The 27,842-nt window shown below is 39.1% G+C and overlaps 6 protein-coding genes across 10 annotated transcripts; 4 read left to right on the top strand and 2 right to left on the bottom strand.

Annotated features, from left to right (window-relative positions):
* The first annotated feature begins 59 nt into the window (after positions 1-59).
* LOC124185241 lies at positions 60-27,803 on the top strand. Of its 2 annotated transcripts, XM_046575805.1 has the most exons (10): positions 60-351; positions 1,297-1,446; positions 1,660-1,787; positions 1,889-2,006; positions 2,206-3,352; positions 3,554-3,797; positions 4,983-5,158; positions 9,865-9,876; positions 14,381-14,383; positions 27,476-27,803. In XM_046575805.1, the coding sequence occupies exons 1-10, from the start codon at positions 272-274 to the stop codon at positions 27,491-27,493; spliced, it is 2,076 nt and encodes a 691-aa protein (XP_046431761.1). In that variant the 5' UTR covers positions 60-271; the 3' UTR covers positions 27,494-27,803. The 2 variants fall into 2 exon arrangements, with proteins under 2 accessions (XP_046431761.1, XP_046431760.1); XM_046575804.1 differs by lacking the exons at positions 9,865-9,876; positions 14,381-14,383; positions 27,476-27,803 and adding an exon at positions 5,333-6,883 and having other exon boundaries at positions 61-351; positions 4,983-5,219.
* LOC124185242 (signal recognition particle subunit SRP72) lies at positions 8,134-11,352 on the bottom strand. The gene is made up of 8 exons (XM_046575806.1): positions 11,202-11,352; positions 10,929-11,046; positions 10,489-10,744; positions 9,824-10,306; positions 9,272-9,634; positions 8,884-9,188; positions 8,600-8,812; positions 8,134-8,476 (listed from the first exon to the last, which is right to left on the bottom strand). The coding sequence occupies exons 1-8, from the start codon at positions 11,299-11,301 to the stop codon at positions 8,341-8,343; spliced, it is 1,974 nt and encodes a 657-aa protein (XP_046431762.1). The 5' UTR covers positions 11,302-11,352; the 3' UTR covers positions 8,134-8,340.
* LOC124185251 (general odorant-binding protein 83a-like) lies at positions 12,196-13,843 on the bottom strand. 3 transcript variants are annotated; one of them, XM_046575821.1, is made up of 6 exons: positions 13,681-13,843; positions 13,347-13,537; positions 13,074-13,152; positions 12,873-12,964; positions 12,683-12,788; positions 12,196-12,592 (listed from the first exon to the last, which is right to left on the bottom strand). In XM_046575821.1, the coding sequence occupies exons 2-6, from the start codon at positions 13,434-13,436 to the stop codon at positions 12,516-12,518; spliced, it is 444 nt and encodes a 147-aa protein (XP_046431777.1). In that variant the 5' UTR covers positions 13,437-13,537; positions 13,681-13,843; the 3' UTR covers positions 12,196-12,515. The 3 variants fall into 3 exon arrangements, with proteins under 3 accessions (XP_046431777.1, XP_046431776.1, XP_046431778.1); XM_046575820.1 differs by having other exon boundaries at positions 13,347-13,579; XM_046575822.1 differs by lacking the exon at positions 13,681-13,843 and having other exon boundaries at positions 13,250-13,407.
* On the top strand, positions 16,092-17,958 carry LOC124185246 (general odorant-binding protein 19d-like). 2 transcript variants are annotated; one of them, XM_046575811.1, is made up of 5 exons: positions 16,092-16,216; positions 16,761-16,961; positions 17,099-17,204; positions 17,652-17,710; positions 17,794-17,958. In XM_046575811.1, exons 1-5 carry the CDS (start codon positions 16,100-16,102, stop codon positions 17,824-17,826), a joined length of 516 nt encoding a protein of 171 aa, XP_046431767.1. In that variant the 5' UTR covers positions 16,092-16,099; the 3' UTR covers positions 17,827-17,958. The 2 variants fall into 2 exon arrangements, with proteins under 2 accessions (XP_046431767.1, XP_046431768.1); XM_046575812.1 differs by having other exon boundaries at positions 16,761-16,922.
* LOC124185244 lies at positions 20,939-22,957 on the top strand. Its single transcript, XM_046575809.1, has 7 exons — positions 20,939-21,115; positions 21,416-21,686; positions 21,788-21,837; positions 21,926-22,007; positions 22,116-22,198; positions 22,272-22,377; positions 22,448-22,957. The coding sequence occupies exons 1-7, from the start codon at positions 20,954-20,956 to the stop codon at positions 22,552-22,554; spliced, it is 861 nt and encodes a 286-aa protein (XP_046431765.1). The 5' UTR covers positions 20,939-20,953; the 3' UTR covers positions 22,555-22,957.
* On the top strand, positions 25,398-27,670 carry LOC124185245. Its single transcript, XM_046575810.1, has 4 exons — positions 25,398-25,553; positions 25,801-26,196; positions 26,331-26,433; positions 26,705-27,670. Exons 1-4 carry the CDS (start codon positions 25,509-25,511, stop codon positions 26,767-26,769), a joined length of 609 nt encoding a protein of 202 aa, XP_046431766.1. The 5' UTR covers positions 25,398-25,508; the 3' UTR covers positions 26,770-27,670.
* Positions 27,804-27,842: the final 39 nt, after the last annotated feature.

Here is a 27,842-nt window from a genome sequence, read left to right on the forward strand (position 1 = left end):
GCATGCGCCGAGCGAATGATCGGAGATAGAGAAAAGGAAGTAAGAGAGTCGTTGAAGCGACAGAGAGAAGAGAAGGGGATTCGAGTCATTGCGTGGTGGGCAGTAATAAACGGCGTAAAAATATACACAGAGGGGACACCGAGGATCAGTAGCGGATTCCCGAACGCATAAAATTTCCACCTAAATGTATTTATTGACAAAGAGGAGGAGAACGAAAAGAATTAGCGTAACGTTCGTTGGTAAGGTGGATGAAGATTTTCCCTAGATACTGATGAGTTTGCAGGAGAGTTTGTTCTCCGAATACGTGGAGCGGGATATTAAGGAGTTTACCGTAAAGACGGAACGAAAAAGGTACGTACAAACATACATTCGTGCATATCGCCTTCGGACTAGACGGTAGCATAAATAAATAAATAAGTAAATACACCGCGTTACACGTCGTGGATTCGTAGTCGTTCTTAAACAATGACAGACTTTTACGCGTCTCAATTCCCTTACCGCGATACTTTGACTTGTGAAAATCAGAAACGGAGTTCGGTACGTACATAATTACATACATTATTTCTGGATCGTTGATATATATTCCCGTCGCGCGATTGCCGATTACTTAACCGTAACTAACGTTACGCGATCCTGTAACTTTAACGCGCGGACGCGTGAAGAACGGCAGGGCACGCATGTTAAAATACTCGAGGCCGCAATCGTAACGTGTAAATCAAGAACGGGTCACCTTTGCGCGGAATTCCGCTACGCTTGTGTTTGCACTCGTGTCAGCTTTTTTCCTCTATTTTTCTCCCCCCTCACGACGCAGCCGACGCAATGCGCGGGTGTTTTACTAGAAAATATGGCGGGTAGATTCGTCGAATTCAACGCGTCGACGATTATCGTCGCAATTACGGTTTATCACCGCGATGCTTCGTTACGTACGCTCGACAAAAATATCGCCGAGCGATAACGAACGGATGATCGTTTTACGTGGGCGATTTGAGTCGCGAATTGAAATGTTAAAAACGATAGAAAAGTTATTTTGACAGGCGTACGAGAGTCGGTGGTATTTTATTTATTCGCTTGATATTCATTTCTTATTTATTTTTGCGGACTGGCGCGTGCAGTTCAGGAAGCCGTCAAAAGAGAAAGTCAGGTGTATTACGTAAAGCCGTGTTATACGTATTGAGCCAGTATCTACCAGTGGCGGGGAAGCAAGGACTTCTGGCACGTTCACTCAACGTCGACTTGCTTCGTTTTGTCCAGTTCGGTTTTACTTTCAGACGCGATTAGACGGGTTTTCACTTTCAGAGTACTCGTCTTCCCGCCTGTAAACAACTACAGGAGGTTCATCATACACCAATCGGTACAGGATCAATATCACGATTTATTGTACACCTTTTCTATCGGCCAGGGTGCCCAGCGAAGGACTGTCGTGTGCTACAAGACCGATGTCGTAAGGTACAGTCTCGGTCTGGACCAATGATATGACACGATCGTTTCAGCCGTAACGTAGCTTTGAGTGACAGAAAATTTGTATTTCTATCTACCGGAGTCTAGACTCTGTCGTTTCATTGAAACTCTGTAAAATTTGCTCCAAAGCTCCGTTACAAACTGAAAAAAACGATCACAGATTATAAACTCTGCGAGTAATAAATTGAATATCGTCAAAAGGGATCCGAAGTTGAATGGTGCCTCAGCCGAAACGTGCGATTTTAAAGTATTGGACTTCGCTTGTGCCATGAGAGTAGAAGGGCACAGATCGGCGTTAGAATCGCCGGAGAATACGCGTCAAAGACAAGGTGTGTGTTAAATTATCGTGATTATTGATTGTTTGAACTGTTCTTCGTTTCGATATGTGAACGCGTTCCTCATTGCGCCGCGTTGCTTTGTGTCGTTTTAGTGAAATCAGTGCCATCCGTTGGAATTTACCGACCCCCACCGGCGCGAAAAGCGAGATGTGACGTCCAGACTGATTCTCAGCAGGATCAACCAGCTTCCGAATCTTCGCAGGCATCTAAGTGAGTCAGTTTTAACAAAGCTGCACCTATTGTTCAGCTTCTCGCTTACGTATGTGCTGTATAAGGTTTTCCAAAAGTTTGTGCATGTGAATTCACCACTGAATTTGGCCATCCTACTGGATTGTAACCCATCTTCATTCTTTGATTAATCTTACTTGAGAAAATGACTTCCTTGACAATATTCTTAACAATATTTCAGGGCCAATCGACAGAAGAGACCAGACCGTGCCGTTTATGTTCCTAAACATCGGCGTAGTAACGAAGCCGAGGGAAGCTCCTTGTCTCGAGAAACTTCTAGAGCTCTACGGTCAACTAGAGAACGGCGTAGCACAACGTCTTCACCTACCCGTACGAGCCTCAGATCTTGTAATGATAATAGTGGAGCTGTGTCAGATGCCTATAATGGTACACAAGAAAGAGAACGTGAAGTCGAAGTCTCAGATGTTGTAACTGTTTTAGAAACAGATAGAAATCTCTCCGGGGCGCTTGAGATACCGATTAGGCAGGAATCCTCACAGACTCAACATATAATTGTAGACGATGTATTGAATACGAGTAGCAGTAGTAGCTTCATTGGAAATAACGACAAAGTTGTCAATGAAATATTAATGAACTTCGAAGCTGATGTTTTTCTACCAAGTGAATCTGCGGCAGTAACTGAACAAAGTGTCGATGGCTATGTAAAACCGATGTTGAAGACAGAATGTACTCCTATATTAAATAGGGTAGACAATGAATCAAGAGATGCCTGTTTAATGGGAGAACCTGGAATAGTACAAACAGACGCACGGTTTAAAGAAGAGCTGCAGCAGTGCAAGACCAGACTGATATTAGGTAGTTGCGAAGCTGCATCAAGTGAATTAGAGATAAGCGAGGTTCGACAATCGCCAATGAGTGTAGAAAAAGGCGAGGGTGGTGAAAATATTATCGAGTCTACCAAACGAGATGAATTATATCCAAAAATCGATAAGAACGAGGAGAGTTCAGATTTAATCATGTCTGAAAATCGTAACAGAAAGAAGGAGGAAACCAAAGACCAACTTCTGAACTGCGACGAAGTTGTTAATCATAAAAATAGAAGGATAGTTAGGCAAAATATAGTGTCAGATGTATTATTAATCACCGATGAGAAAGCCGGGCAAGATGCTATTATCAACGAACCACCAGCGATTCCGGTTTCTCCATCATTGCCAACAAAGGAGAAAAAAGTAAAAAAAATCGAAAGATCCAAGAGCAAACCAGCTCCACCACCTCTACCATCCTCCAAAGTTAATCGGGACGACTGCGATTGGGATAGCCTTTTTGACGATAATGGAGATTGCTTGGATCCTTCATTGATTGAAGAAGTAAGCTTTTTAACTATTATTGCAAAATGCATTTATTTATGTCACCTTTTTATTTAATAGGTATTGTTTGCTCTACATTCCACAATATTAAAGAAAATGTAATCTGACTCACAATCAATAAGAACTGCATTGAACTTTCTAGCCTTTGAGCAGTGATGAAATGATATTTATTTACTACTCAAATTATCGTTATTTTTACAGTTAACTACAACCGTAGGCGAAGTTACGATAGAAAAACCCAAGAGTGACTATAGGGCGTATTCAAAAGCACCGGTGGAAGTGTCCAATGATGAGTTTGCGCATGTTGTTGAGATATATAATTTCCCATCAGACTTTAAAACTAGCGACCTTGCAGCTGTGTTTAGTCCTTTCAAAAATGGAGGATTCGAACTAAAATGGGTTGATGACACGCATTGTCTTGGTGTATTTAGCAGCCCTCTCATAGGTGAGTAAACTCGAGATATTAATTGTTTAGGTATACGCATAGTACTAAATGCTCTAAGTATGCAAATCGGTTGTGTTACTTGATCCATGCTGTAACATCATTTAAACCTGTCTCGCAACTGCCGTGTAACGCCTGCTTGGCTTCATGCGATTGAAGATAATATGAGGAAAGTACACTCAATCAGGTCTTGGCAATAAAAGAAGTAAAATTTATGAATAAAGAACTAATGTTAGTCTCATTGCGCTTGAACCGGCAAAGATGTAATCGGGATACTACAGAGTTTAAATTGCAAGGAAAGCAAATGTTCCGCCAAGCTTGACTGAATCTCGATTAGATAAGAGCACATCAACTTTCTCCAATGGATGAAATAGATGCTCAGAAAATTTATGATTAAATCTTTGAATGGTGAACAAATGGATGAAATCGATGGTAAATTATTAATGACCGTCTCTCTATAATAGCAATCCGCCTACAATCAATAAATTCACACGTAGGCATATGATTGTATAATAAGAGTGAGTCGAATAAGCCGATATTTTGATCCAAAGTGAAAGTAGGAACTGCAATGTTACAACACCATGGAATTCAGCCAAGAATTTAATTCACGAGTTATGTAATTTGTTTGAATTGAAGAATTACACTCTCTATTCCCCCTGAGTTGCTTTAGGAAGTCCTTTATATTGTTACCTTTTGTCCGTTGACTTCAATATTCATGAAAATGGATACAAATTAATTTTCCAAGTACAAAAGTAATCTTAAAATTAACCGTTATTGAAAATCTAAATTAATTGAGTGCCTCAATGGGATAAAAAGCGCTTCAATTTCAAATCATCAACTCATCAACTCGAGACCTAAGAGTTATACCACGTGAACTAGCAACCTGATAATCATCGTGAAAGGGCAATTACTACTAGTAATGCCACCAATAATACAGTTCGAGGATCTTATGTTGAAATTCAGACACAGCTTAATAATTTACAGAAACAAGAAATTATAACAAGCTATTACATATGACTTTGCAATCATTTTATCCTATTTCTCATGATTACAAACATTTAAATCACTTGGATATTTGTTACTAGAAACAAGCATTTGTCACTTGAAAATGTTTTTCTAGCAAATCAATTAATAAAATATGAGGAATTTCTGACAATTAACATGATTCGAATGGCATTTTGACTTTAGCTGCTGAGGTCTTGGCATCGGATCATTCGTTTGTAAAGACTCGGCCCCTCAGCGAAGCGACAGCCTTGAGCAAAACGAAAGCTAGAAGAAGTGCCGAATTCTTACAGCCTTATAGAGCAAGACCAGAAACTTGCGCAGCCCTAGCAAGACGATTAGTAACTGGAGCACTAGGCGTGAGACTGGCAACAGCTAGACAAGAGCGTGAGAGAGAGAAGGTTGTGCTACGCGAGGCAAAAGGTATAGTTTTATTAAATCTCTTCATGTTACGAAAGAAATGTAATTATATGCTCGCATCGTATCATGCTCAATCACATATGGATTGTTTCATCAAAGAACATTCACACTTTCAGAGAGACGAAGGCTAGCTAACAAACAACGAGCAGATGCTTGGCAAGGAGTCGTAGCAGAAAAGTAGCATTTATTATATAGCAAGATAATATTGCAAAAATTCATAACGATGCCTATGAATACTAGTGCCTTGCTCATCTATTTTCAGTATCAACGAAAGCATAATACAATTTGTTTAACTGAGTCGGCCATAGGTGTTGGGTATTTTGGTATTTACAAAAACGCCGATAGATGAGTGTGGCATGAAAACGCTATTGTGATTCTTTCATGTCCTTATATTGTGATAAACTCCTAAGTTTTAAGTTTGATTAATATAGGTAATTATTTGATTCAAATATTCTTTTTTTTTCATAACTGTATGCATATCATTTTAGAAATGATAAAAATATTATAATGCGTTGCCAAAATACTGAGTATATGACAACCTGAACACGATAAAACATGATATATTAGTGTAACTAATATGATGAAAATCATAACAGTTTATATACCTTTTCACAGTTTTGTGAAAACATTTATTCAAATAGTACGTTATGTACTGCAATGACTGTCTCTATTACGAATAAATACAGTTGAAAGAAACACGAAATAAAATATAATATATATATGTCTAAACGAAACGCGATTCAATTTCAGACAATAAAATCACTTATAATTACAAATTAGAGTTTTTACATCGTTATATTAAAATTTGAAAGGTTGCAGGTCGATAAAAAAAAAGTATTAAAATCTGAAAACTATAAATTTTTTAGTTGAATGTGTAAAGTATTCGTATGTATAGTTGTAAACGTATAGTGATATTTATACGATGGTTAAAAAGAAGCTTATAATTTAAACTTTTATTTAAGCGGAGGTGGCGCGAATGCTGAGTAATTGTATTGCATAATAAAAATGTATTGTTATTGTCGCGAATTTTGTATGTAATAGCGTTTTTGATGAAATGAAGTGAAGGAAGAAACCATAAAAATATAAACCCACCGTGAACAGGTGGTAAATGGTTGTGTGATGTAACGACATGGCATTATTGTTGCTTTTGTGTGCAAAAACGTTCTGTATGTAGGATATAGTAGTTAATATAATGAAAAATAAAAATTATAACGTTGTGCCACAAAAATCTATACATATACTCTATATTGTATTATTGTTGAAGACTTTACGCACAATCGATGAAGTACATATATACCTAAGGGCTGTACTAATAGTCAAGACTTTATGTAAGATTTGGCTAAAATCGTCTTACCGCTATTCTAATAGTACGTAACTGACGTCTCAAGACTAATCTCGAATGCATAATATGACCTACTATTAACACAGCCCGAAATATACATGCAAAGTTTAGTTGTGAAATTTGAAAAGAAATTTTTAAAAACGAAATAGTAATGATAATCATATTGTATTTTTATATACAATTGTTAATGATCTGAAATAAAAGCGTGTATCACGAAATCCTAGTCATTACACAAAAGACATGTTACCTATATTCTATGTTATGCTGCAATATGTATTTAACTCTGTCCAATGACCAATAAAAATATTTTATGTACTATGCGATACCCTGCAAGGTATTATTTATTCCACATCCAAGCAACTGTACTGAGAAACGATAAACATAATATTATGTCCATTATACCGTTGCCGTTAACAGACTTCAATCTCACAATCAGTTAAATGTCTAGCAATATCATCTCTGAATGTAATTTAATCGCATTCTTACCGTTCGCTGCTCAACTCCCATTTCTCGTTTGATCGCCTTGCCATTTTGTATAACACAACACAGTACGTATGCACATTTTAATCACACAAGTTCAAGCCACTTTCTTCGCGACGAACTTTACTCCTACAGAGACCGAACACAAAAACCGTGTAACATTTCGGTAAGACCCGATTGATCAATCTGATAATTAAGCAAGGCATACTCGACGATGAATTCTCGAAAACGAAACGTTTTTCGAACCTATGGAGCAAAAATCAATCCCGATCAAAATGTTTGGTCTGAAGTGAGGCACGTAGACTACAATGTTTACAGTGAAAGGTTTGATCGGCGGATCTAAACGCCGACTTACAATCGGCATGGCTGCCGCTAATATCAGCTTCGAATTCAATACTTATCGGTTATACGTTCAGTTTTCTGAATGAACTCACAACAAGACTAGTTTCATTATGGTCTCCCCTCCCGTCTACGATACAAACTCTGTTTTGAAAGTGTAAAGGCTGCAGATTTAGCTTAGAAGTTCACTCGTGTTTGTGTACACTTGAATTGGTCGAATCAACAAATGAGCGCACATTCGATACAGGTATCGCTGTTCAGATGTTTACGCGACGAATTCTCGCACGGAACTGACGAACAAAACTGAAGGAATAGATAACGTGCTGCCGATCACGAGAATGTAAACAAATTCAAGGGTAGGAGCCGTCTCACCTGAGTCGAGCTCAGCCCTATCAGTCACGCAATTCATTTACCTGTAAATGCAAAACATTCGCGATTTTGCATAGAATATAAATAAAATGACGAAATGAAAAAGGAAAGAAAAAAAGGGTGCCACTGTGGTGGTTTCTGTGACTCACCTGTGACTGAAAGAGTTAAGCAGGGTACATGGAGATATATGGCTCTGAAGGTGGTTGCGTATAGTGTTTTTTTTTCTCGTTTGCGTAAGGAAGTTAATATCGTAGTTTTTTTTCGAGTAGATGAAATAACTCTTTTCATTTTAAATTCATTCTCCTTGGATGGCGAATATTTAAGAAATTAAACCCGAACTCACTATTATAATTTCGGGAGTATTTGGCCGGTGATTGAATCAGTTTGAAAAGTTAAAATTGCTAATAATGAGCGGTTTAATTATCGGGACAACATTTACATAATGATATATGTTTTTTTTTTTTACCTTTTTACCTAGAAATTAACCTTTACACCCAAATTTTAATATTTAAAATGAGAATAGTTGTTAGTACCCGGTCATCGTATGTCAAATAGTACATGTGTATATTGCAAATGTTACCCAATATTCAGGTATTACCACTTGCCACCTTTCTTCTTTTTCTTCTGCTGCACTTTACGCTGTTGTTGTCTCGGGCCGGCGGGTTCGACTGCAGGACTTTGGCGAGGATTCGGAGATGGCTTTGCATTCGCTGGCATCTTAGTTATGTCACTGTAATAATTTGAAGTTTGATCAAACAAAAATTCAGTCTTTATTTATAGGTGAATCAAACGAGTCCGGAACAGATGCAATATAAGTTATTAAATCCAGATCATCAAATGTTTTTGGACTTACTAAAGGTCACTGGCACCGGCTGCAGCTCCCTGGGTTCCTTTCATAGCAGCGTCTCTGTTTCTTCTGTCTCTCTTCTTTCTAAATCCACTACGTTCGTGTCTTGGTAGCCACCTCTCAGGATCCGGCATTGAATTGAGGTCACAATTCTTTGGCAATTTTCCTTTACGCTTACGCTGTTTTCGTTTTTTCTGGGCTAAGTCGGTTCCAGGTGTTCTGTAATTACGAATAACGCTAATACATTTGTTCTCTGCGTAATAAAAATCTAATACAACAATCTTACGTACCCAGGTGACTGCTCTACTTTACGCTTCACCACTTTAGTACCAATGACCCAATTACTGGACTCAAGAGCATCGACGTCAGTTGTTTCTGCAAGATGGTGAAGCGGCGGTAATCGTTTTGATAAATTCTGTGCTCTGATAGGATCAAATTGCGCATAAGCTATCACTAGCTGGGCAAGAGTTCTAGTATCGGTAGGAGAAGCCTGGAGTAATTCCTCTAGGCTTGCAGCTGCTGCGCTAACTTCTCCTCCTCGCAAATGAAAGTCTGCTGCCTGACGCCACAAGGTACCCAGGTCAGCGGTGCTCTCCTAAATTTCGAACAGGGGTTTACAAATTTCTCACACAATCAGGAAAACTCAGAATCAACGAACAAGTCCAGAAATTGATTTACCTTATTTTTCTTATACCAGTTCACCGCTTCCTTGAGGACGGCAGATGCCTTTTCCCGACTGTTATCTGCCAGGTGAAGCATTACCAATGCGCTAACTATTCCAGGCATCGATCTGTCCTTCTCGTTCAAGTTTTCTAAAATTCTTATTGCTTCTTTTCGCTCATCATGACTAAGGAGTAGCTGGACAGCGGCAAGTTTCATTGATAGATGCTTATCGTTGACTGCATGTTCGTCCAGTAATTTGACTGCGTTTTTGGCCTTGCCTTCTTTGCTAAGTTGAATAGCTCTGATTAGCGATAAATCTGCGCTAAGATCGGGATGCTGCTGCGCCAATTTTGTGCATAGCTGCTGGCACTGTTCTCCCTAAAAAAATGGAGTCCTTATTTTCATTCCTAAATATGCCGTGTCTCACGATGAGAAATAAGAAAATCGAGGTATCCGAACGTGATCTTACAAGTAAAAACGATGATTAATAACAGGATTTAAAATTAAAATGAGAAAACATCGTCAATGTATCTTGATTAATCAATTCACTATCAGTTAAGCACGTACTTGATTAGTATACATTGCGAGAAGGCACTGATTGTAGGCAATGCTCTTCCGCTGTCTGGACGTCAGCTTGTGCTCCAAACCTTCGTGCGTTGCGTTTCGCATCCTCTTCTTGCTGTCAAACACGTTTTGATCTTTATTCAGAGTAACAACATTGTTACTTGCGACAGCGACTAGGGCGACGTCATCTGGCTTGGCTTTTAGCGCCGCTAAATACAGCTCTTGGGCTTCTTTTTCGCGCCCCTGTAGGTGAAGACAATAGCCGAGCTGAACCTTAATTATGCCAATTTCATCTTCAATGTCCTCCTCAGTTGCTCCATCTTCTTCCAGTGCTTCCCTGCACATCTTTTCAGCAGTTCTCAATTTTTTTTCAGCCTCAACTAGTACCGCTTTATTAGTGCCGTTAGTGCCTTGAGCCACCAATCGGTGAGCCGCGTTGTAAGTCAACTCATATGTACTTTCTCTCAGTGAAGGGACTTCTATATCCTTGAAGAAAATGATGCAAATGATTAATGAGAAAATCTCTCTACTTATTGTCTTAGATCCAATGCCACTTAAGCTTTAAAATCATTCATAAATTCAAAAAGGTATTTAATCGATTCTGAGCAAGGCTTACAATATGAAAATGAACAGTTACTCTTTCCATCAGAAAAAATATAAAATCTTACCGATCCTTCAGCAGCTAAATTAGAAAGAACAGCGGCAAGGTTTGTTTCTCTCTCATCTTCATAATCGTCGTTTGAATTTTTAATGATATCTCGATAAACAGCAAAGCATTCTTCATACTTTTCAAGGCGGTACAAAATCTGAGCCTTCAGTTCTTTGATTTTCAAGGATGGATTCTGAACACCTTCTACGACTTTCAATGCTTCAGGTACTTGGTTCAAGCGGTATAAGCAATATGCTTTTTCAAATTCCAAATTCCTGCAAATGTTGTTGGTATATAAAGTTACAACGATGAAAATGAATTGCTTTACGATTGTAACTAAAACGTGGCACGAATCAGAGACAGAGAAGCGAATAATAAATAATTGCGTTAAATTTCTTCATCCACAAATCCTGAGCCCAAGTGAATGGTTAGACTATTGACATCTGGCAAGGTACTCACGCTGACAGTTTTGGGTTTTTCACAATGAACTGCAAAGCGTCATTGAACTTTGAGAGTTGAATGCAACAGATGATTTTGCAATGGAAAGCTCTTTCCTCGTCCGCGGAAATGCCGAGGACTGTAAAATAAAATACAATTCACAAATGATAGCGGGCCGCGAATCCAACGATGTGCACGTTTATAGGTTAAGCCCGTGTCAGACTGACGGAGCCTTGACAGCCGCAAACATTACTGACAAAATTTCACAATACAATCATCGGTCGACAGTCTTACTTCTATTCGCTGTCTTCAGCGCCCTTTCGTACTCCCCATTCTGTCCTAATTTATTTAATTCTGCGTACAGAGCAGGCAGATTTGTCTCCTTCGAGGCCATGTTGGTTTTAAAACTAAATTTGGCAGAAGTTCCAACGGGACGTAGAGGCTGATCCGATAGTTCACAAATTCAGCACAAGGTAACGCTACTAAATCGGTCAAAGTGTGAAAATAAAAGGATAGAATTCAAACGTATGTATCGACATTCCTTTTACGTTTGAAACGTACATGGGCCAAAAATAATGTGAATAAGAGAAAAGATCAATTCACATTGCATTTTGATTGAGTTAAATAATATTTTTCATAGTTGTGTTGATATATTAATTGTTCTAATTTACATCTATCGTGTATTTTTTAACGAAATTTATTACAGTGGTACGAATTCTGTACGAATCGCAATTATCTTAGCTATCGCCTGATTATTTACTACCTAACTTACAGGCAGAGGCAACACGGCCTTACATTGCCTTTAGTTAAGCGAACTACTTGAGACGATTATAGATTTTGATCTCGTTATTGCCAATGAAAAGCCCGAAAGAAAAAGCTGGCACTCTGAAGCTCAACTTTGTTTAAATAGACACTTTCAATTTTGGCCAAAATGTTTATGAATTTTGAAAAACGCTAGAATTAAGTTTCACATGCAACGTATCGCCATTATTTTGCGTTGCTATGCCTCAGTCATTTGAATGATGAACAAGAAGATGACAGGTATGAATTCTAATTGACTATCTTCAGATTTTGTTTATGATTACAGGTGTGCAGAATTTTATTAAAAAGCAGCAGAGAAACATTTTTGGTTTCACGTAACAATTACACACGTACGATTCTTAATTATCTCATACTGAAGACTCATCGCCTGTAATTATCGTGCGTATTAAAATCTTGGATTAAATTTTAACAAATCCTTCATTAAATAAATTTATTTGTTACTGGATTAAAATATAACAGCAAAGAGGAGCGTGTGAAGTTGACATTTATTGATTGGGATTCGTTTATTCATCCCAGCTTCGAAAGTTCATACATATTAACATTCACGCGTTGTACATGTATCTTCAGATAAAACAAGGCTAGGATATATCAAAGTAAAATTAAGAAAAATAAAATCGACATAAAATGTAATACCGCTAGGATAAAATCTTTGATTTTGCAGAATATTGCTATGGTTCTGGGTAATCGAAAACATGCATTTCACGCTTAATACAAGTACAATCTTTTTTTCTGACGCGATCTCGCAACGGGTTTCGTTTTCCTAAACCTAATCAGACGGAAAGCTTGTTACAAAACGGCGAGAATTCGCGATTCCATCATGCATTTAAGCAGCTTCGCGCCGGTACGGCACAAGGTACTTCCAGCTGAAATGGAAACGCAGCGACAGTTAGTTTGCAATTCTTACGAATTCGTTATTTATCAATCACACCGTGGTGTTGTAATGAAAATCTTACTAAGTCCGCTACACTTGTTGACCACTTCGTCCGCCTTTGCTTTTGGGACATCAGCGGGTAATTTTGCACGGAAAACATCCTCGTGCACATTTCCCTCAGCGTCGTACTGTCAAGAAAAAGAACCGTAAAGTACCGAAAAAAAATATGCAACAATCTCACGGTGAAGGATAATTGTGATCGAAATGCTTACGACTCCGATATGTCTGAGGTAACAAGCGGCAAAACATGCGAGCTTATCATCGTCCTCTGCTATTTGTCCTTGTTTCGCATTCTCTACGACACCTAAAATGTGATTGTTTGTTACAATTGTATACAACTAAGACGAAATAGCGCAGCGATATTAAGGAATAAATGAAAAAAATAAATAAGAAATTTTCTAGGCTGTTCTTACTTGGCTCGACGCCTGACTCGGCAATACAGGCTTGCTTGTAGCTCTTAAGTTTGGCTTTCTGTTCATCCGTCAGTCCTCCCTAAATAAGCGAGTGAAAATACATTTTCGATAATGATTTTCTCGTCGGAAGTTGTGTTAAGTATAAAAATATTAATCAGTGTAATCTAATTACGTACCAAAGAACCAGCAACGCAAAGGGCGAAGATGACGATCAGTACCTTCATTTTTAATGGAAACAAGTTAAATTTATATTCACTTTCAGGAGAGACTTACTGTCGTGCGATCGATCGTGATGATGCGAATTGTAACTGATCTTCCATCGATTTCTCGGTCCCCTCTTATATACCCGTGAGTGCGGTTCATTTCGAATTCGTTATTCAAAACTCACGAGGAAAAAGGATAACCCATCCCACCGTATACTGTCGGATTCGAGGCTAACGAGGTGTGCTGTTAACCTGGACCTGCTGCAGTTACACGGTATTTAGTATATCGATGAAGCCACGTCTCTAAGGGCCGAATAAAAAAATTAAGCTGACGACCCTGGGATTCCTTCTTTCGTAGAAACGAATTCGATTGGACAATAGATGTTTCAAACATTGATACTAACCGATGAGAAGTTGTTTTTAAACGGAGAATCGGTTTCGACTCCGAACCCTTTAATTTCCAAAATTCTGAAACTCGATTCTGCATGGCAACTGCACAATATGCAAATTACGAGAATGCACCGTAGTTCTGACGAGGCAACTTTCACAATTTCTCATTTTCGAAATCCAAAAAATTACCTACGAAAAAAAAATTATTTTTTATATAAATTTCATTGGAATAATATTATTTTTGTGTTCGATACAGAGTTAACACGAAGTTGAGTGCAATGCCGGTTTTATGATTTCGAAGAAGACAATTTCTGTACATAACTACGCGCATGCTTCGACAAATCGAGAATGGCATACGCGATGAGGCCAAGCGGTGCTGAAAGGAATCAACAACTGAAAGGAATCGCTGAATAAAATTAATTGTTGACGATATTTGGGTGCGTTTCGTACAGGAACGGAACATCCCGACTTAGTAATAATATTCCGTACATAACGACGAGAAGGAATAAAAAAAATATGTAAGAAATGTGAGAACCACAATTACAACTATACACAGCATCGTTATTTCTTTAATAGTTAGGTTGCTTATTTTTGCGCAAGTTTGTGCAGCATAATCGACATCGCAGCTCGTTGATTTTATCACATCTATAATTAGTGACGATTGCGACTTAGGTAGCTTCGCAGAAAAAAAGTTATAACGATATTTTATAACAGCTGGTATTCGTCGAGAATTAATGTAATGTAATGTAACGTATTTCTTTTTTCAACAAATTCTGCGTTATTCACCTATGATATTTGCTCAGTCTGGTGGTGATGGCTTCCGGCAATTTGTGAAGAAACTATCAGCTAAGTATGACGACTAACGTGAATATTTTCAATATTCAAATGTGTTCAACAAGTCAGTATTTCGTTGCATGTTTATCGTGTAATTATTCATAATATTAAATTGACAATTATCGCTTAATTGTGTGCAACTTGACTCACAAGTAGGTCTTAACATCACAAGAATCGCCTACCACGGATATGAGAATCCGTCATAGAAATGATTTGCTACACGAGCTCGCGTCTCGGAAAATTTATAACATTGTAAAACAGCGATGGCTGATTAGATTCGTCGTCTTTTCTGGTAACACAGGACGCTATATATTCATGCAATACGCGTGGCGTGAATAATGATACGAAAAACGCGATCGCAGTGCGTTCTCCAATTCAACAGTTCCCTGAATCGATGCATATTTATGAACCAATGGATCCCGAGAGCTGTACATACATGAATAAAATCGTTATGCTTCGAAATCACATTTATCCGCGTTGTTTGCTCGAATAAACAATTCGATATATCGTGGAACACAAATTAACAAGACCGGCGTAGCCGAGAGTTACTTTATACACGGGACGTTACGAGGGATAAGATCAAATCTATCGGCGTGAAAGTTTATTCGTCAGTCCGTCGAGGATATTAATGATAAAAAATCGTTCGTCTTGGTTTTCGAAGCCCCTGTCGACATGTCCGAAAACGAAACATCGACGCAGATAAGAAATTGAATTATGCATAAGATAACATCTCGACTACCTTGAGGCCCGTAGCCGTGATCCGAATTCCGTATAATCTAGTTTTCCGAAATTGCGAAAGCAATTCTGACCCGCAGGACGTTTCAATCGGTACTGGAATATATTTATATTACATTTGAACTAGAATTTCGCTGGTCAAGGGCGATGCGTTACGTATTATTTATACTGATCTATAAATTTCCAAATATCCGGTGCATTGTATGAGCCACAGGCTCTTTCCACGGTGATGCGATACAATTACGATGCGATTCTCTAATTACAAGTGCGAAGGACTTCGTATTACACCCACAGCCTGAATATCCGTAGATCGAGGAAGCACCTCGTGCAACTGCTACGTGTGAGATCAATCTCATTGTTTCACGTAACTTGGATTTTTTTATTCACCTCAGTCATGATCACGCGATGTGAATTATCTGCAATAAAATCTAGAGGAATGGAACGCGCAATTTGCCTATTCGCGTACCTGCCAATATTCCGTGATCGTTTGACCGTGCATTTTATAACTCATAGAACCAACTTTGTTTCAGTAAAAATTTGACGCCATGTTGTAAATTTTTTACTCACGTATTAAGAGGCTTCCTCTGCACTGCGATTTGGGCCTAAGTATTGGGTCCTACAGACTCGTAAAAATAGCTCATTAAATTACAGGTCATGGATTTCTCGGGTATAAATGCAGCGTTGTTATGTTATAATAATTAGCTACCGAATCATCAGCAGTCAAACGAGACAAACTTCTGTTTATAATGATTCCATGATTGATGGAAAATTATAGCCTCTCCTTCCATATTGTATTGTTCATTTCCCCCTACCATGCATCGCTTATTCAGGATAGTAATTAATTTTGTCTCGTTTCGCATATAAATGGAATCAAGTCAAAACAAACTTCAGAAGAATAAAGAATTTTCGCAAACAATCATGCAGCTCTTCGTCACTTTAACCTTTGTCTTCGGCGTCGTCTGCTTTTCGGCAGTATTCGCAGTGAGTAAATAATTAATATTTATTTTTTGCACATGATATTTTACACCGTAAAGAATTTTAAGCCTTTTAGTTACGAAGAATCGCGACTTTTTGCCGAGAGAAAATTATTCATTAATATTTTTGGAGTACAATGTGCTCGATAAATTTTATACCGACGTAATTTCGCAAAGCTCCATCAGCCGGTAGCTTCAATAATTGCAATCACACTTGTTAATTCAACGTACGCTCAAAGTCAACATAGGAAATTCGAATTTCAACAAAACAGGATTCTCGTCAATCTGTTAAACATGATGTTTGAAATCAGTAGAAAAGCAAACATTGAATCGAATGGATTGCAGTAGAAAATTACCCGAACTCTATTTACACAAAATCTTGTCAGCATTTTACGAATTATCTCAGCAGAGAAAATCCAGGAAAATATCATTGAACCGTGACGTCATTTTGAATTCCAAGAAAAGCGGCAATACAGCATGTACGCAAATATTTGCTTTTCGGTTGTTCCGTTTCTTTTCTTTCAATAATATAAGTTTGATCAAAAACCAAGGGTAATCCGGAGCTGGAAGAACATTTCAAAGAAACTTTGAAGAAATGCGCCGAAGATTCGGGCATAGATCTGGCTGATTTGGAAAGCGTTAAAAATGGGGAAGCAGCCGCTGACGAGAAAATGAACTGTTTCGGCGCTTGCATCCTCAAAGGCGTGAACGTGGTGAGATGGCTTGAAAATGTCACACTTGCACATTTATTGTTAAAACTTAAAAGAAGAATCGACGTTTCTTTTAAAATCGATCTATTTCTAACTGATAGATCGTCATATTTCTCAAAAGAATTTCATAATATATTACATGACTTCGTTCTGAACAAATTTTATTTACTTATTCCCAGCTTGACGAGGAAGGAACCGTTCATAAGGAAGTGGCTATCGATATGATACCAGAAGATGCGCCACGAGACGAGGCGATAAAATTGATCGAGACATGTGCCGAGCACAGTAATTTCAATCTTTCGATAATTATACACGTTACATGCATTTAGAATATCGCGTGAAAATCAATTTTTTTCAAATTGGAATATCCGATCTGCAATCGGTGAAAAAACTCTTCCGTAAACTCCAAGAATTTCCCACTGCTATTTTTCCATTTCATAACTCTGAGCTGATACGATATGATTATTCAATCGATTATGAATTGCGGACAACGCGTGGAATCACACGGTAGAAATGACGAAACTGCAGGTTATTTATTCTGCACGAAACCTCAGCAGCGTTGCATTGAACTTGTGATTAAATTGCGTCCGCATTGTGTCATTAATCGTAATGCAATCGGGTCTAAAGCTCGTGACATTTATGCATGAAATGTTTTATTATAATTTCTTAGTTCCATGTAGTTTGCTCTGGTATATGATTTTACTAACACGACTAATTAATTTCGTGCTTCAGAGGGTAAAGACGATTGCGACACGGCCGGTCTAATCTTCAAATGCTTACTGGACAACAAGGTGAGACGAGAAGAAAATTTCACCTCTTAGTCTCACAGTGACATACGTAAAAATCTAAACGAATTTTTTTCTCGTTATTTCAGGCTGCCCAGATGTTCAAAGTACCTGAGGAATAATGTCGCTGGCACGGGTGCAATAATTAAGGACTCGGTCACGGAAATAACGGCTACATGAATTTGTAATTAACAATAAACCGATATTGCAGTAGAAATTATTATGCTAAAATATATAGACATGTTATTGAGCAAGGCTTGTTGGTCCATAAATCGCTTTTCTTCCTTCTCCTTCATGCGCGGAAATCATGTTCAACGTCGCGTTGCCATCCATCAGAACTGCGACGGTAGAAACAAGACGTTTCGACTATTGAAAGATGGACATCTGGATTCTGCAAGCAGCTGGTCTCGATCAGGGATCACCTTATCACAGCTTCGTCGAGAGGCAATTCACCGTTATTTGGACCTAGTGACCTTTGCACGGTGAATATTCGCTCCACTCACTGGCCGCGCTCTTTAGAATTCGTTACCGAGCGAACCGCGAAGAAAATTCGACTAGAGCCAGTAAGAATTAGCGTAAGAAAAAGAAAGGAGGAAGAGCGAAAAGTGAACAAAATTTAATTTGTTGGAAAATTTTTCTAAAAATAATATCCAAGTTTGCTGACTGGAACTATAATTTGTGCCAGAGAATTTTAATTTGGATAAACTTCAAGAGAACAGTTTCGACCAAGCGTTGTTTCACCGATTGAAAATTTCTGCGATATCTTGATGTGTACGAGAAAAATAAGAATAATTATAGTAATTTTCCCACTCGTCAGATCACGGGTTACGTAAATAACAATACGACGTGGAGACGATGATGGGTGAGTAATGCACGGGACATCCGTCGTTCAGAAATATGAGAACGTTAATTGCCAGGTGGAGAAGGATAGGAATAAGCTGGCTAATTCTGACAGCTAGATGTTATTCTTCCACCTCGTATAGTCTTCCAGATTATTGATGATGAGGGGAGGAAACAAGGTTATCTGTATGTATCCGAAGAGTCGAAGACTAGAAGGTTCATTGGCCTCTGCTTAACTTAGCTCCGAGGCATTTCTGGCACACAATTTGCGTGCGGGTCTTTGTCTGCTTGTTTTGCGTGTTATTAATCAAGACAGACTGATTAATTGAGATTTTTCTGACGCTATCAAGATGGGATGAAAAAATTTCGACCAGTTCATCTCGGGTTCAGAAACCGGGGAGAATATCAGCCGTTAATCTCTGGTATTTATACTTCGCTTGGTTGCATGTGTGCGAAAATTAGGATCGATATGTATCACAGATGAAAGCCAAGAGATTAGAGCTTGGTGTCTTTAAAATTAATCGGTTACACGAGTTGGATTCACTCGACTCGAGATTGCAGCGATTAGCGAACCTGAGATAATTGCTACTCGCATACACAACGCGATTGAAAATTCATCCCGAATCTTGGAAGAGCCCGAGTTTTTATACGACGGGTCTTATATTTATACCCACTTGAAAATATTGCTGCAGGCTCTCGGTGAATTGATATTCGTAAAACGAACTGGGTTGAATATAACGTGGTATTTGCTTGTACTAGCTTCTTGTTTGCACTTGCCAAATTTCCCAAAATTCTTTCATGTGCTTGATCGGTGTTGTTTATTCAATGTCAGAAAAGGCAGACTTTTACCATTTCCATGGAAATTTTAAATCCCTCCGTTATTTAGTGGAACCGTTTGACGTCAGTGTTAAAATCACCCAAGGCTGTAATAATTTTTCTAACAAAAAAGGAAAGGATAAAAACTAGACCTGGGATAGAATGAAGATTGATGATGTCTAACTAGTGCTTATACTCGTCGATTTCTGTACGTCTCTCAATGATCAAAATATATATACATATATATATATAATTACATGGTTCACCGTTCGTTTGTTCTTTTTTCGACCACGATTTCAAGGACAGAAACTTCGTCGTTATGATTAATAATTGTATTTTACAGACCAAAGCGGTTACGATACGTACCAATGACCCGCGATGACGCACGTTTTCTTTTAATCGTGAGACAATATCCGCAGGTCTGCAACAATGCTGACACATTTTCTTTCCCACTTGGTGCATAATTTACGTAATGAAAAACCACGGAACGTGCAACAGTCACGATAAGCAACGGTAGGGATAATGGCATTGGAGTGTAGGATCTGCGGTGGCTGACTGCGCCAAGTTTACAAAGTTCGAGATGGGCCGATAGTTGAAACAAACGGAAATTACCGGTACCCGTTTCAATTCTCCTTCCAGCTTATGCGGAATAATAGCGATAATTTGATGCTTCATTAGCCTCGCCCTTGAGTGGTAAACAATTACCATCGTGAATCGGATACTTTTCGACTGAACTTTCGGGTTTCTTCCACAGACCCAAGGCAACCTTTTCGTAGAACAATTGTTACGCTTTTATATCAGGCGGATAACTACGACGGCAAATCATGCAAGTAGTTTCTTTACATAATTGTAAACCCGGCCTTGATTTTGCTCGCCGTGTTTGTCTTTTTGTCGTTTGTCAAAACAGAGACTTGTACAGTTGTACAGATCGTAGTAATTGAAAACAAAAACTGAGTCAGGTGACTGTTCGGCTGATTTTGGTTTTCAAGTTTTGAAAAGTCAGAATTTTCCGGACAGACGCGGTAAGTTTTAACCCAACAAGACACGATCTCCGCTGCAAGAGGTAATCACAGGTTCAAAATTACGTAGGAGTTTTGATCTCTTTGACAAAGCGTTTGTTTGTTATTCATTCACGCTTTACCGCGGATAGATTTGTAACAAGGACGTGACAAATTACGAACGTAAAGCATGTCGCTGAATCGACCGCACGATTCATGCAACGATAGGTTTGACAAGTTCCGATTTAGCATCGCGTGCATTTTTAGCTTTAAGCATTATATCAGGTGACATTACATGCGAGCGTTATATTCCGAGAGAGATGGAATCGGGGCTTCACCGGATTCGTCCTTGCATTTTTGCGAAGACATCCAAGGCGCGAAAATTTGGCAGGAAGCGTGGTTGGAGTCGGGTGAAGAAAAATCCCCCTCCCGTCCTCTCCCCCTCCTCTTGATCGCCCTTAGCGTTACCGAGTTTTTACCCTTCTCTCCTAGCCTCCGGCTGAACCACTTTTTCATTGTTACATTCGCACATCCGGAGACCATTTTTGCGTGCTCGTTACCGCAGGTTGCATACTCGGGTGTATAAAAGGCGGCGATGTGTACCGCAGGTTCGTCACAACTTGACGAGTACTCGAACGACACGTTGCTGTCGTGTAACCTACTCTTTCACATTACGCCATTGGAACGACCCCCGCCGATCATGAAGACGGTCCTCGTATTCGCGACGCTGTTTTTCGCGCCTGCAATTCTCGTCGCCGTAAGTTTGTCCCGAAATTTGTTAATTTCGTCCACCAAGTATAATCGCTTGATCGAGTTGTGAAAATATCTAAATTTTGTTGTTCACGGCTCGTCTAAATGGCGCTAATTTCACACTTTGAGCTTTCGAAACGAATCTATCGCGGAAGGAAAACCATGAGATATCTTTGTAACCGGCGTCCTTGATCTCCAAGTAATAACTGTGCGAATAAATCATTGCCACGCGTCTATCGTCGCTGTAATCAGCATTAATTGCCGGCGTTGTAATTGGGTTATAATTACGAACATCCTTCCGCTGCAGGCGAAGCCTCATCCACCCGAGTTGCCGCCCCAAATAAAAGCTGCGCACGATGTGTGCATGGAAAAGCTCGGAGTAACAAGGGAACAGCTTCAAGAGAAAAGGAAGAACGGTGCGAACGAGAAGGAGGACTGTTTCAGGGCCTGCGTTGACAAGGAACTCGGGATTTTAACCGCCGATGGAAAAATCGACAAGGAAATGGCTGTTAAGGATTTCCCGCCTCACGTTCCCAAGGTGAACGCGACTAGCATCGTTGAGGCCTGTTTCGAGCAAAGTACGCCGTTGTTTTTACCGTCTTTTGCCAATACCGATTCGGTTCCGATACTCGTCGAATACAGAAAGGGATTTTTTATTAATTCATTTCACTCTTTTCAGAGGGTAGCAGCGACTGCGAAACAGCCGCCTTGTATCACAACTGCGTAAAGGTAACATTCCGTCCACGATGTAGCTTGAAACTTTCCAAATATAATATTCTCTCCTAATTCTCTAACCGAAATTCATCTCGTTGTTCAGAAATTGGCTCCACGACCTCCGATGCACCCTGAGCTACAGAAGATCCACGATGACTGCAAGAGCAAACTGAAGCTGAGCGATGGTGAGATTGAAATTCGGTGAATCGCGGTTACTGAAAATTTCCAAATACCTTGCGTAAGAAAAATATACTCGTTACTCCGAATATAATACGATCGACTTTCTTCGACAGAGGATCTCGAGAAAATGGAGCGTGAGGAGGACAAGCTAAAGGAAAACTGTTTCTTCGCCTGCGTAGGGAAAAAAGTTGGATTTGTAAGTGTCGGATTGGGGGTGACTAGAATTTGAATTTTGATTGGAGCTAATCCTCGAAAAATTTTCTTTACAGATGAACGAAGATGGCACGCTGAACGAGAAGGCCCTCGTTGAAAAGTCACCGCCTTTCGTGAAGAAGGAAGAGGCGGCAAAGGTCGCAGAGATGTGCGGAAAGCAAAGTAAGTTACCCGGGTATAAGATTTCTAGAAGTTCTTGCATCCTAACTCGGACCGTGTTTCCCATTCGTAGAAGGCGCCAACGAGTGCGAATCCGCCGTGATGATCCACAGGTGCTTGAGAGACAACGACTTCAAGTTCTCTCATCGCCATGGCCCACATCCAGCGATGCCGCAATAATGAATGCGAATCAAATCCAACCGGATTTCCCCGACTAATCCCCAAGGTTTATTATCATAATATTATTAGTAGCGGATAAGTTGTTTTTCATCAAATAGATCAACGCCCGAATGGGTTTAGAGATAAGGTCAATATGTGGCTATGGTGATAAAATAACGTGAACCAGTATTAACTGTAGCTATTGTTACGATTAAGTTTTGAGAAGAATTATTTCGATTTCCTGGAAGTTTATGTTTGTTTGTAAATTTGTAGACGCGTCGCACAAACTTTTTTTAGTACTGACTTCACGTAAAGCAGTTTCGTTCTGTGATCGATATTATCACATGTACTCAACCAGCTCTTGAACACGGAAACTAGTGAGGCGAATTTCTTATTATGCAATAAATATACCGTTCGAAACGGCCATTGTCTATTTTTTATAACGACCCTGATTCATTCATTAGCATTATTTTGTTCGGAACTACAGTATTTTAATTTAATATTTATATCAAAAGAAATATGTACACACATATACATATACTTTGTATTATATACACACTATTCTATATGTGTGTGTGTGTGTAATACAAAGTTCAACCGCGTATTGAGGATTTGATAGTTTGCACCAACGTCATGTGGTTGTGTGTGATTCCGTACGATGGATAATAGAACCTATAGTTACGTATAGGATAACTATAAATGAATGCCAATGAATAGTCGGCGCAGTAAAAACTTGCAGGTATAGAACTATCGTATTCGGTGAGCATCCTGTTATTATGGTCTGTCACTTTTGTGTCAGGAATTAATTAGCAACCATAATTCGAGTTGCGATGTGAAACGAGGATGGGGAAAAAATTTACAGCTAAGCACGTTTGAATTGTGGAAAATTTTTAATATTGATTCGTTATAGTTTTGAAAATTATGGACGTAACGTGAGATTCTTTTTACAATTAGTGTTATCACGTTGCAAAGCATGACCAATTATTCGATTAACCGATTGGTGCTCGTTCGAATTCTGTGCAGTTTAGTTAATAACGTAGCTTCTATTAATCCCCACGAACATCATGCGAATTTTAAGAGCTCTCGTATAAGCGTATCGTATTCGGCGTAACCCATGTTCGCCAATTTGCCGTTTGGTAAAAAAGATCGCTTCGGAACTCAAAGCCAATTAACTTGCTGTCGGAATTATTATCTCGTCAAGCCATTAGACGTAAAATATAATATGGAATGTAATAACGTGAAGCTGTTCCTAATTACGCCAAGGTTAACCAGCTCAACATGAATTGGCAAAAATTGGCAGCAGGCATGTGTATCTCATTGTATCCTAAAAATTCACAAATCGAACATTCAAGATGAAACAAAGAATTTAAGTCGCAGTTTAGAGCTAGTCTAATACAACTGAATAATCACCAGGTACATATGCCGCTGAAATTGTTATTCGGAAATTTTACAAGCACTGTATGATTGCAATTAACACGTAAAAATTGATCATTAATTAGCAATAACTGTCAGGATCTTGAAAGTAATCAATTTTATCACCTCTAATCTTCGTCAGTTACTTGGAAAATTGTCAATACGAGTTTTCGTGTCTAAATTGAAACGATAATTTACATCCACGCGTTGACTCGGTTTTAAATGCATCAACAATGTCTATTAACGATTATCAGAATGTCAAGAATGATGTGATGTGGGAATTTTGTATCGTTTCTGTAGCAAAACCTGCATGGTCGTAAAAAATTCTGTTCAAAAGTGACAAAAATCGCGACTATTCGTCGCAAAAACATGCAGCGTCAACGAACGTGCACCGTAGTTATTATTTTTGCAACGGGAAGGACGAAGAACAGAGAAAGAAGGTACAATCGCGATTGGAAAATAAAAAATGAGAGAAGACCGACGATCGGCGAAACCCGTTGCGATATGTCGTTAAACAGCTGGGTACGTTGACCGTTGTCGGTTTAGAGTAGTGAACTGTGAAGTCGGTATGAATAAAAAGTAGCATATTTAGCAGTCGCGCTCTCTCGTTGGTCCGAGGCTGTTGGTCATCAGGCGATTGAACCGTTTCACGTGATACGGGTTCTGGATTTTAAAACCTCTCAACTCGGTTCGTGCTGTTATACTCAAGAAACTCCCGTGGATCATCGTTGCCATGGCGTATACAGGGTGTTTCGTTTTAAACGCCCTATAGGCCGATACTCCGAAACTAATCAAGATACGAAAAAAATATTTCGTACAAATAATATTCGAGATTTGAAGAGAGAAAGAACTTTAAGGTATTGAACCTCAACTTTGTATTTTAAATTGGAACAGTGTATTCTTTACATCGGCCTCTGAAAGCATGCATTAAATTTTGCACAAAATTATGGCAAACGTGACTATCATATATTTATCATCTAAACTAGACTAGTAATGAGATACGAGCCGCTCAAGTTGCTACGAAGCTAGATATCGGCAACTCCACGGTTCCGTGGAATATGTAGATATTTTTTAATGCAAAATTAGAAAAAATACACGATTTTGTTGAAAAAAAGAACAAACAAAAGTAGGCCTTCGGCTGATCTTGACGGCTTCGCTTTAAAAAAATCTGATACCTTCGTGTTCTTTGCCCCTTCAAATCTTGAATATCTTGTACGAAACATTTTTTCGTATCTTGCTTAGTTTCGGAGAAATCGGCCTATGGGGCGATTAAAACGAAACACCCTGTATTAATGCCATCGCGTACGCTTAACGCGTCTTCTTGCAAATTTATTCTAGTTACTTATTTTATGGCTTTCATAGTTTCCATTCCGCATCGAGTTTGCTGACATGCAGGGGATCGTGGAGGGAAGAGGACGTCGTCCGCGGTATAAATGCATGAAAATTTGTAACGGTGTTGCTAGAATCTTGTCGACAGATCCAAAGCCATCTACCACACCTCTTGGATCGTCTCATAGCCGCGCCCCAAAATTTGCGAATATTCCTCCTGCTCCTGCTCAAACATGAGAGTCATTGCTATTTTCGTCACCGTTTTGGCAGTATCGTTGGTAAGTTATCGTTTGTATCCACAGTATTTGGTAATGAGAAACCGACTCAAATTCACGTGGCGAAACAATCCAGTCAAATACTCATATCGACTATTGCTGATGACTAAACAATATCTGTAGTTTTATATTTACGTGTACCTAAAAGTCTTTTCTGGAATTTATTTCATTCACTCCGGCACTGCGTCGGATGTTCATTCCGTCATTGTAATCCGTGACAGTACAACAATTGTTGTTCTTCGATCCACAGGCAGCCCCAACGGAGTCAGGATGTTATTCTGGGGAGGTGGATGCGTCGAAGAAGGTGGAAAAGTCCTCTCCAGAAGGTCCTGTTCTGCAGGACGAAAGCGTCCAAGTGGAAAAGGAGGCGGAGCAGATGAATAAGAATCCGATTGGAACAGAAGTGAAGACTCAAGAAGCACCGGATTCTGCTGCATCTGATAATGAGGAAAGCAATGACGACGAAGTATCAACCGATAAGGAACCCCCGTACAAGAAGCCGACCATCGACGATTACAAGGATATATGCCGAGCGACAACTGGAGTCACATTTGAGCAAGTTGCGGTTCTCGGCGAGAAATTGGACGACGATGCTCCGCAGGAAATGAAGTGCTACGTTCAGTGTATGGAGGAGTATCTTGGAAACGTGAGTAAGATGGCATTGTGAGGTTGTCGGTATGCGGGGCATGGATCAAACATTCGTTTCGAACTTGAAAAGAAGCGGAGAGAAGTGGAATGATGATGGGAAATCGGTCTAATTTTTACATCTTTCTTCGACAGGTACGTGATAAAGTGTTGGAAAGGTACGATACCATGTTTTACAAGACCTTGCAGCTCGTGGATGAGAATAAGGACAAAGGTTACGAAATATGCGACAGCATAGGTAAGTTAATTACCTGAATCCGTGATCAACACCGTTAGATCGGTTTAAAATCAGCTGGCGATCAATTCTGACGCACCGACTGATGGTAAATTTTCGTGGAACGATACTCATTCTTGAGTGACACGAGTGATGAGATTAGTGGCTGACCATAAGGTTGGAAAATATAGTAGTCGACGCTCCTCGTGTGAAAATAAGGTGGATAGTTTTTAAGATTCTCCTATTTGGTAGCAGCGTATATTAGTGAATTTTAATTTCTGAATTCTGCTTCCAGTGACTGACGATCCTTGCCATTCGTCGTATTTGAAATTTGCCTGTTACTTGAGAGCAGGGAAGTAGAAAGGCTGGAAACTCGGCTAACGGGATCTGAACTGATGATTGTTATTTCGATTGATTATGTCCAATGATCGTTTATCTGTAACCAAATCCATACAAGCAGTGTCACGATAATAAATTATTTTTTGAGGTATAAAAGAGAAGAAGAGTAAGAAAACAAAATTTGGAAGGATCATTGTAATTCGGTACCTTGAAGTGTTTCTTATACGTATCTAAGAATTTGCACGAGTGGGTGTTTAAAAAAGAAACTAATCGATTACATCCACCGTATGAATGAAATAATGTGATTTTCAAACCTCCCTTCAAACATGAAAATGTTCGTTTTTACGCCCCATAGAAAGAGAGACGTCGCTGAACTTTGATATCGAATCTAAGTACGGCTTCTTCAGACAGCTTCGTACCAATCTTGAGTAAGAAGAGAAAAAAAACTGAATTTTGATTGGAAAATAAATAGGACATTGGTGGTGAGAGGCCAGGGGATGGTTAAAAAGTTTAGAAGACGAGTCTGCCGAGAAGTGATAAAAGATAGATGGAGAGAATAGAATAGAATAGAACAGAGTAGGGCTTATTATTATCGGTAACAATATTGGACAAACTTCGAAGCCTTGTTAAGAAAGAACTTGAAGAATAGCGTTGAAGGCTAAATGATTAGAGCTAAGATCATGGAGTAGAAGGAGACAAAACTACAGGAATAAAAATGGGAATAAAGTCTATGTGGCGCTGTTAATAGTGCGGAACCGATTACTTCCAGTTCACTATATAAGTCATTAGGCTTACGAGTACTGTTCTATTTCGGGGCAACATGACCGCAGTAAAGAAGGTTGCATCGTTGTTGGGTCATGTGACATGAAGTGTTAATGTATGAAGCTTTTTCTGTTTATAAAATAAACAATGGGTAAAACGTGCGTAATTTCCCGATGCCATTTTCATGATATTTATAACAAAAAAAAAAAAAAAAAAAGTGCTGGACAGCTACGAAAACAGTCTAGACTCACTTAGCACGTAAATATAAAGTAAAGCTATTGCACACTCGAATAACGTGTACTTTTCTCACTAGTATATTTTATACGAGTATA

The sequence above is a fragment of the Neodiprion fabricii genome, chromosome 6 (assembly GCF_021155785.1).
Source record: "Neodiprion fabricii isolate iyNeoFabr1 chromosome 6, iyNeoFabr1.1, whole genome shotgun sequence".
Taxonomy (NCBI): domain Eukaryota; kingdom Metazoa; phylum Arthropoda; class Insecta; order Hymenoptera; family Diprionidae; genus Neodiprion; species Neodiprion fabricii.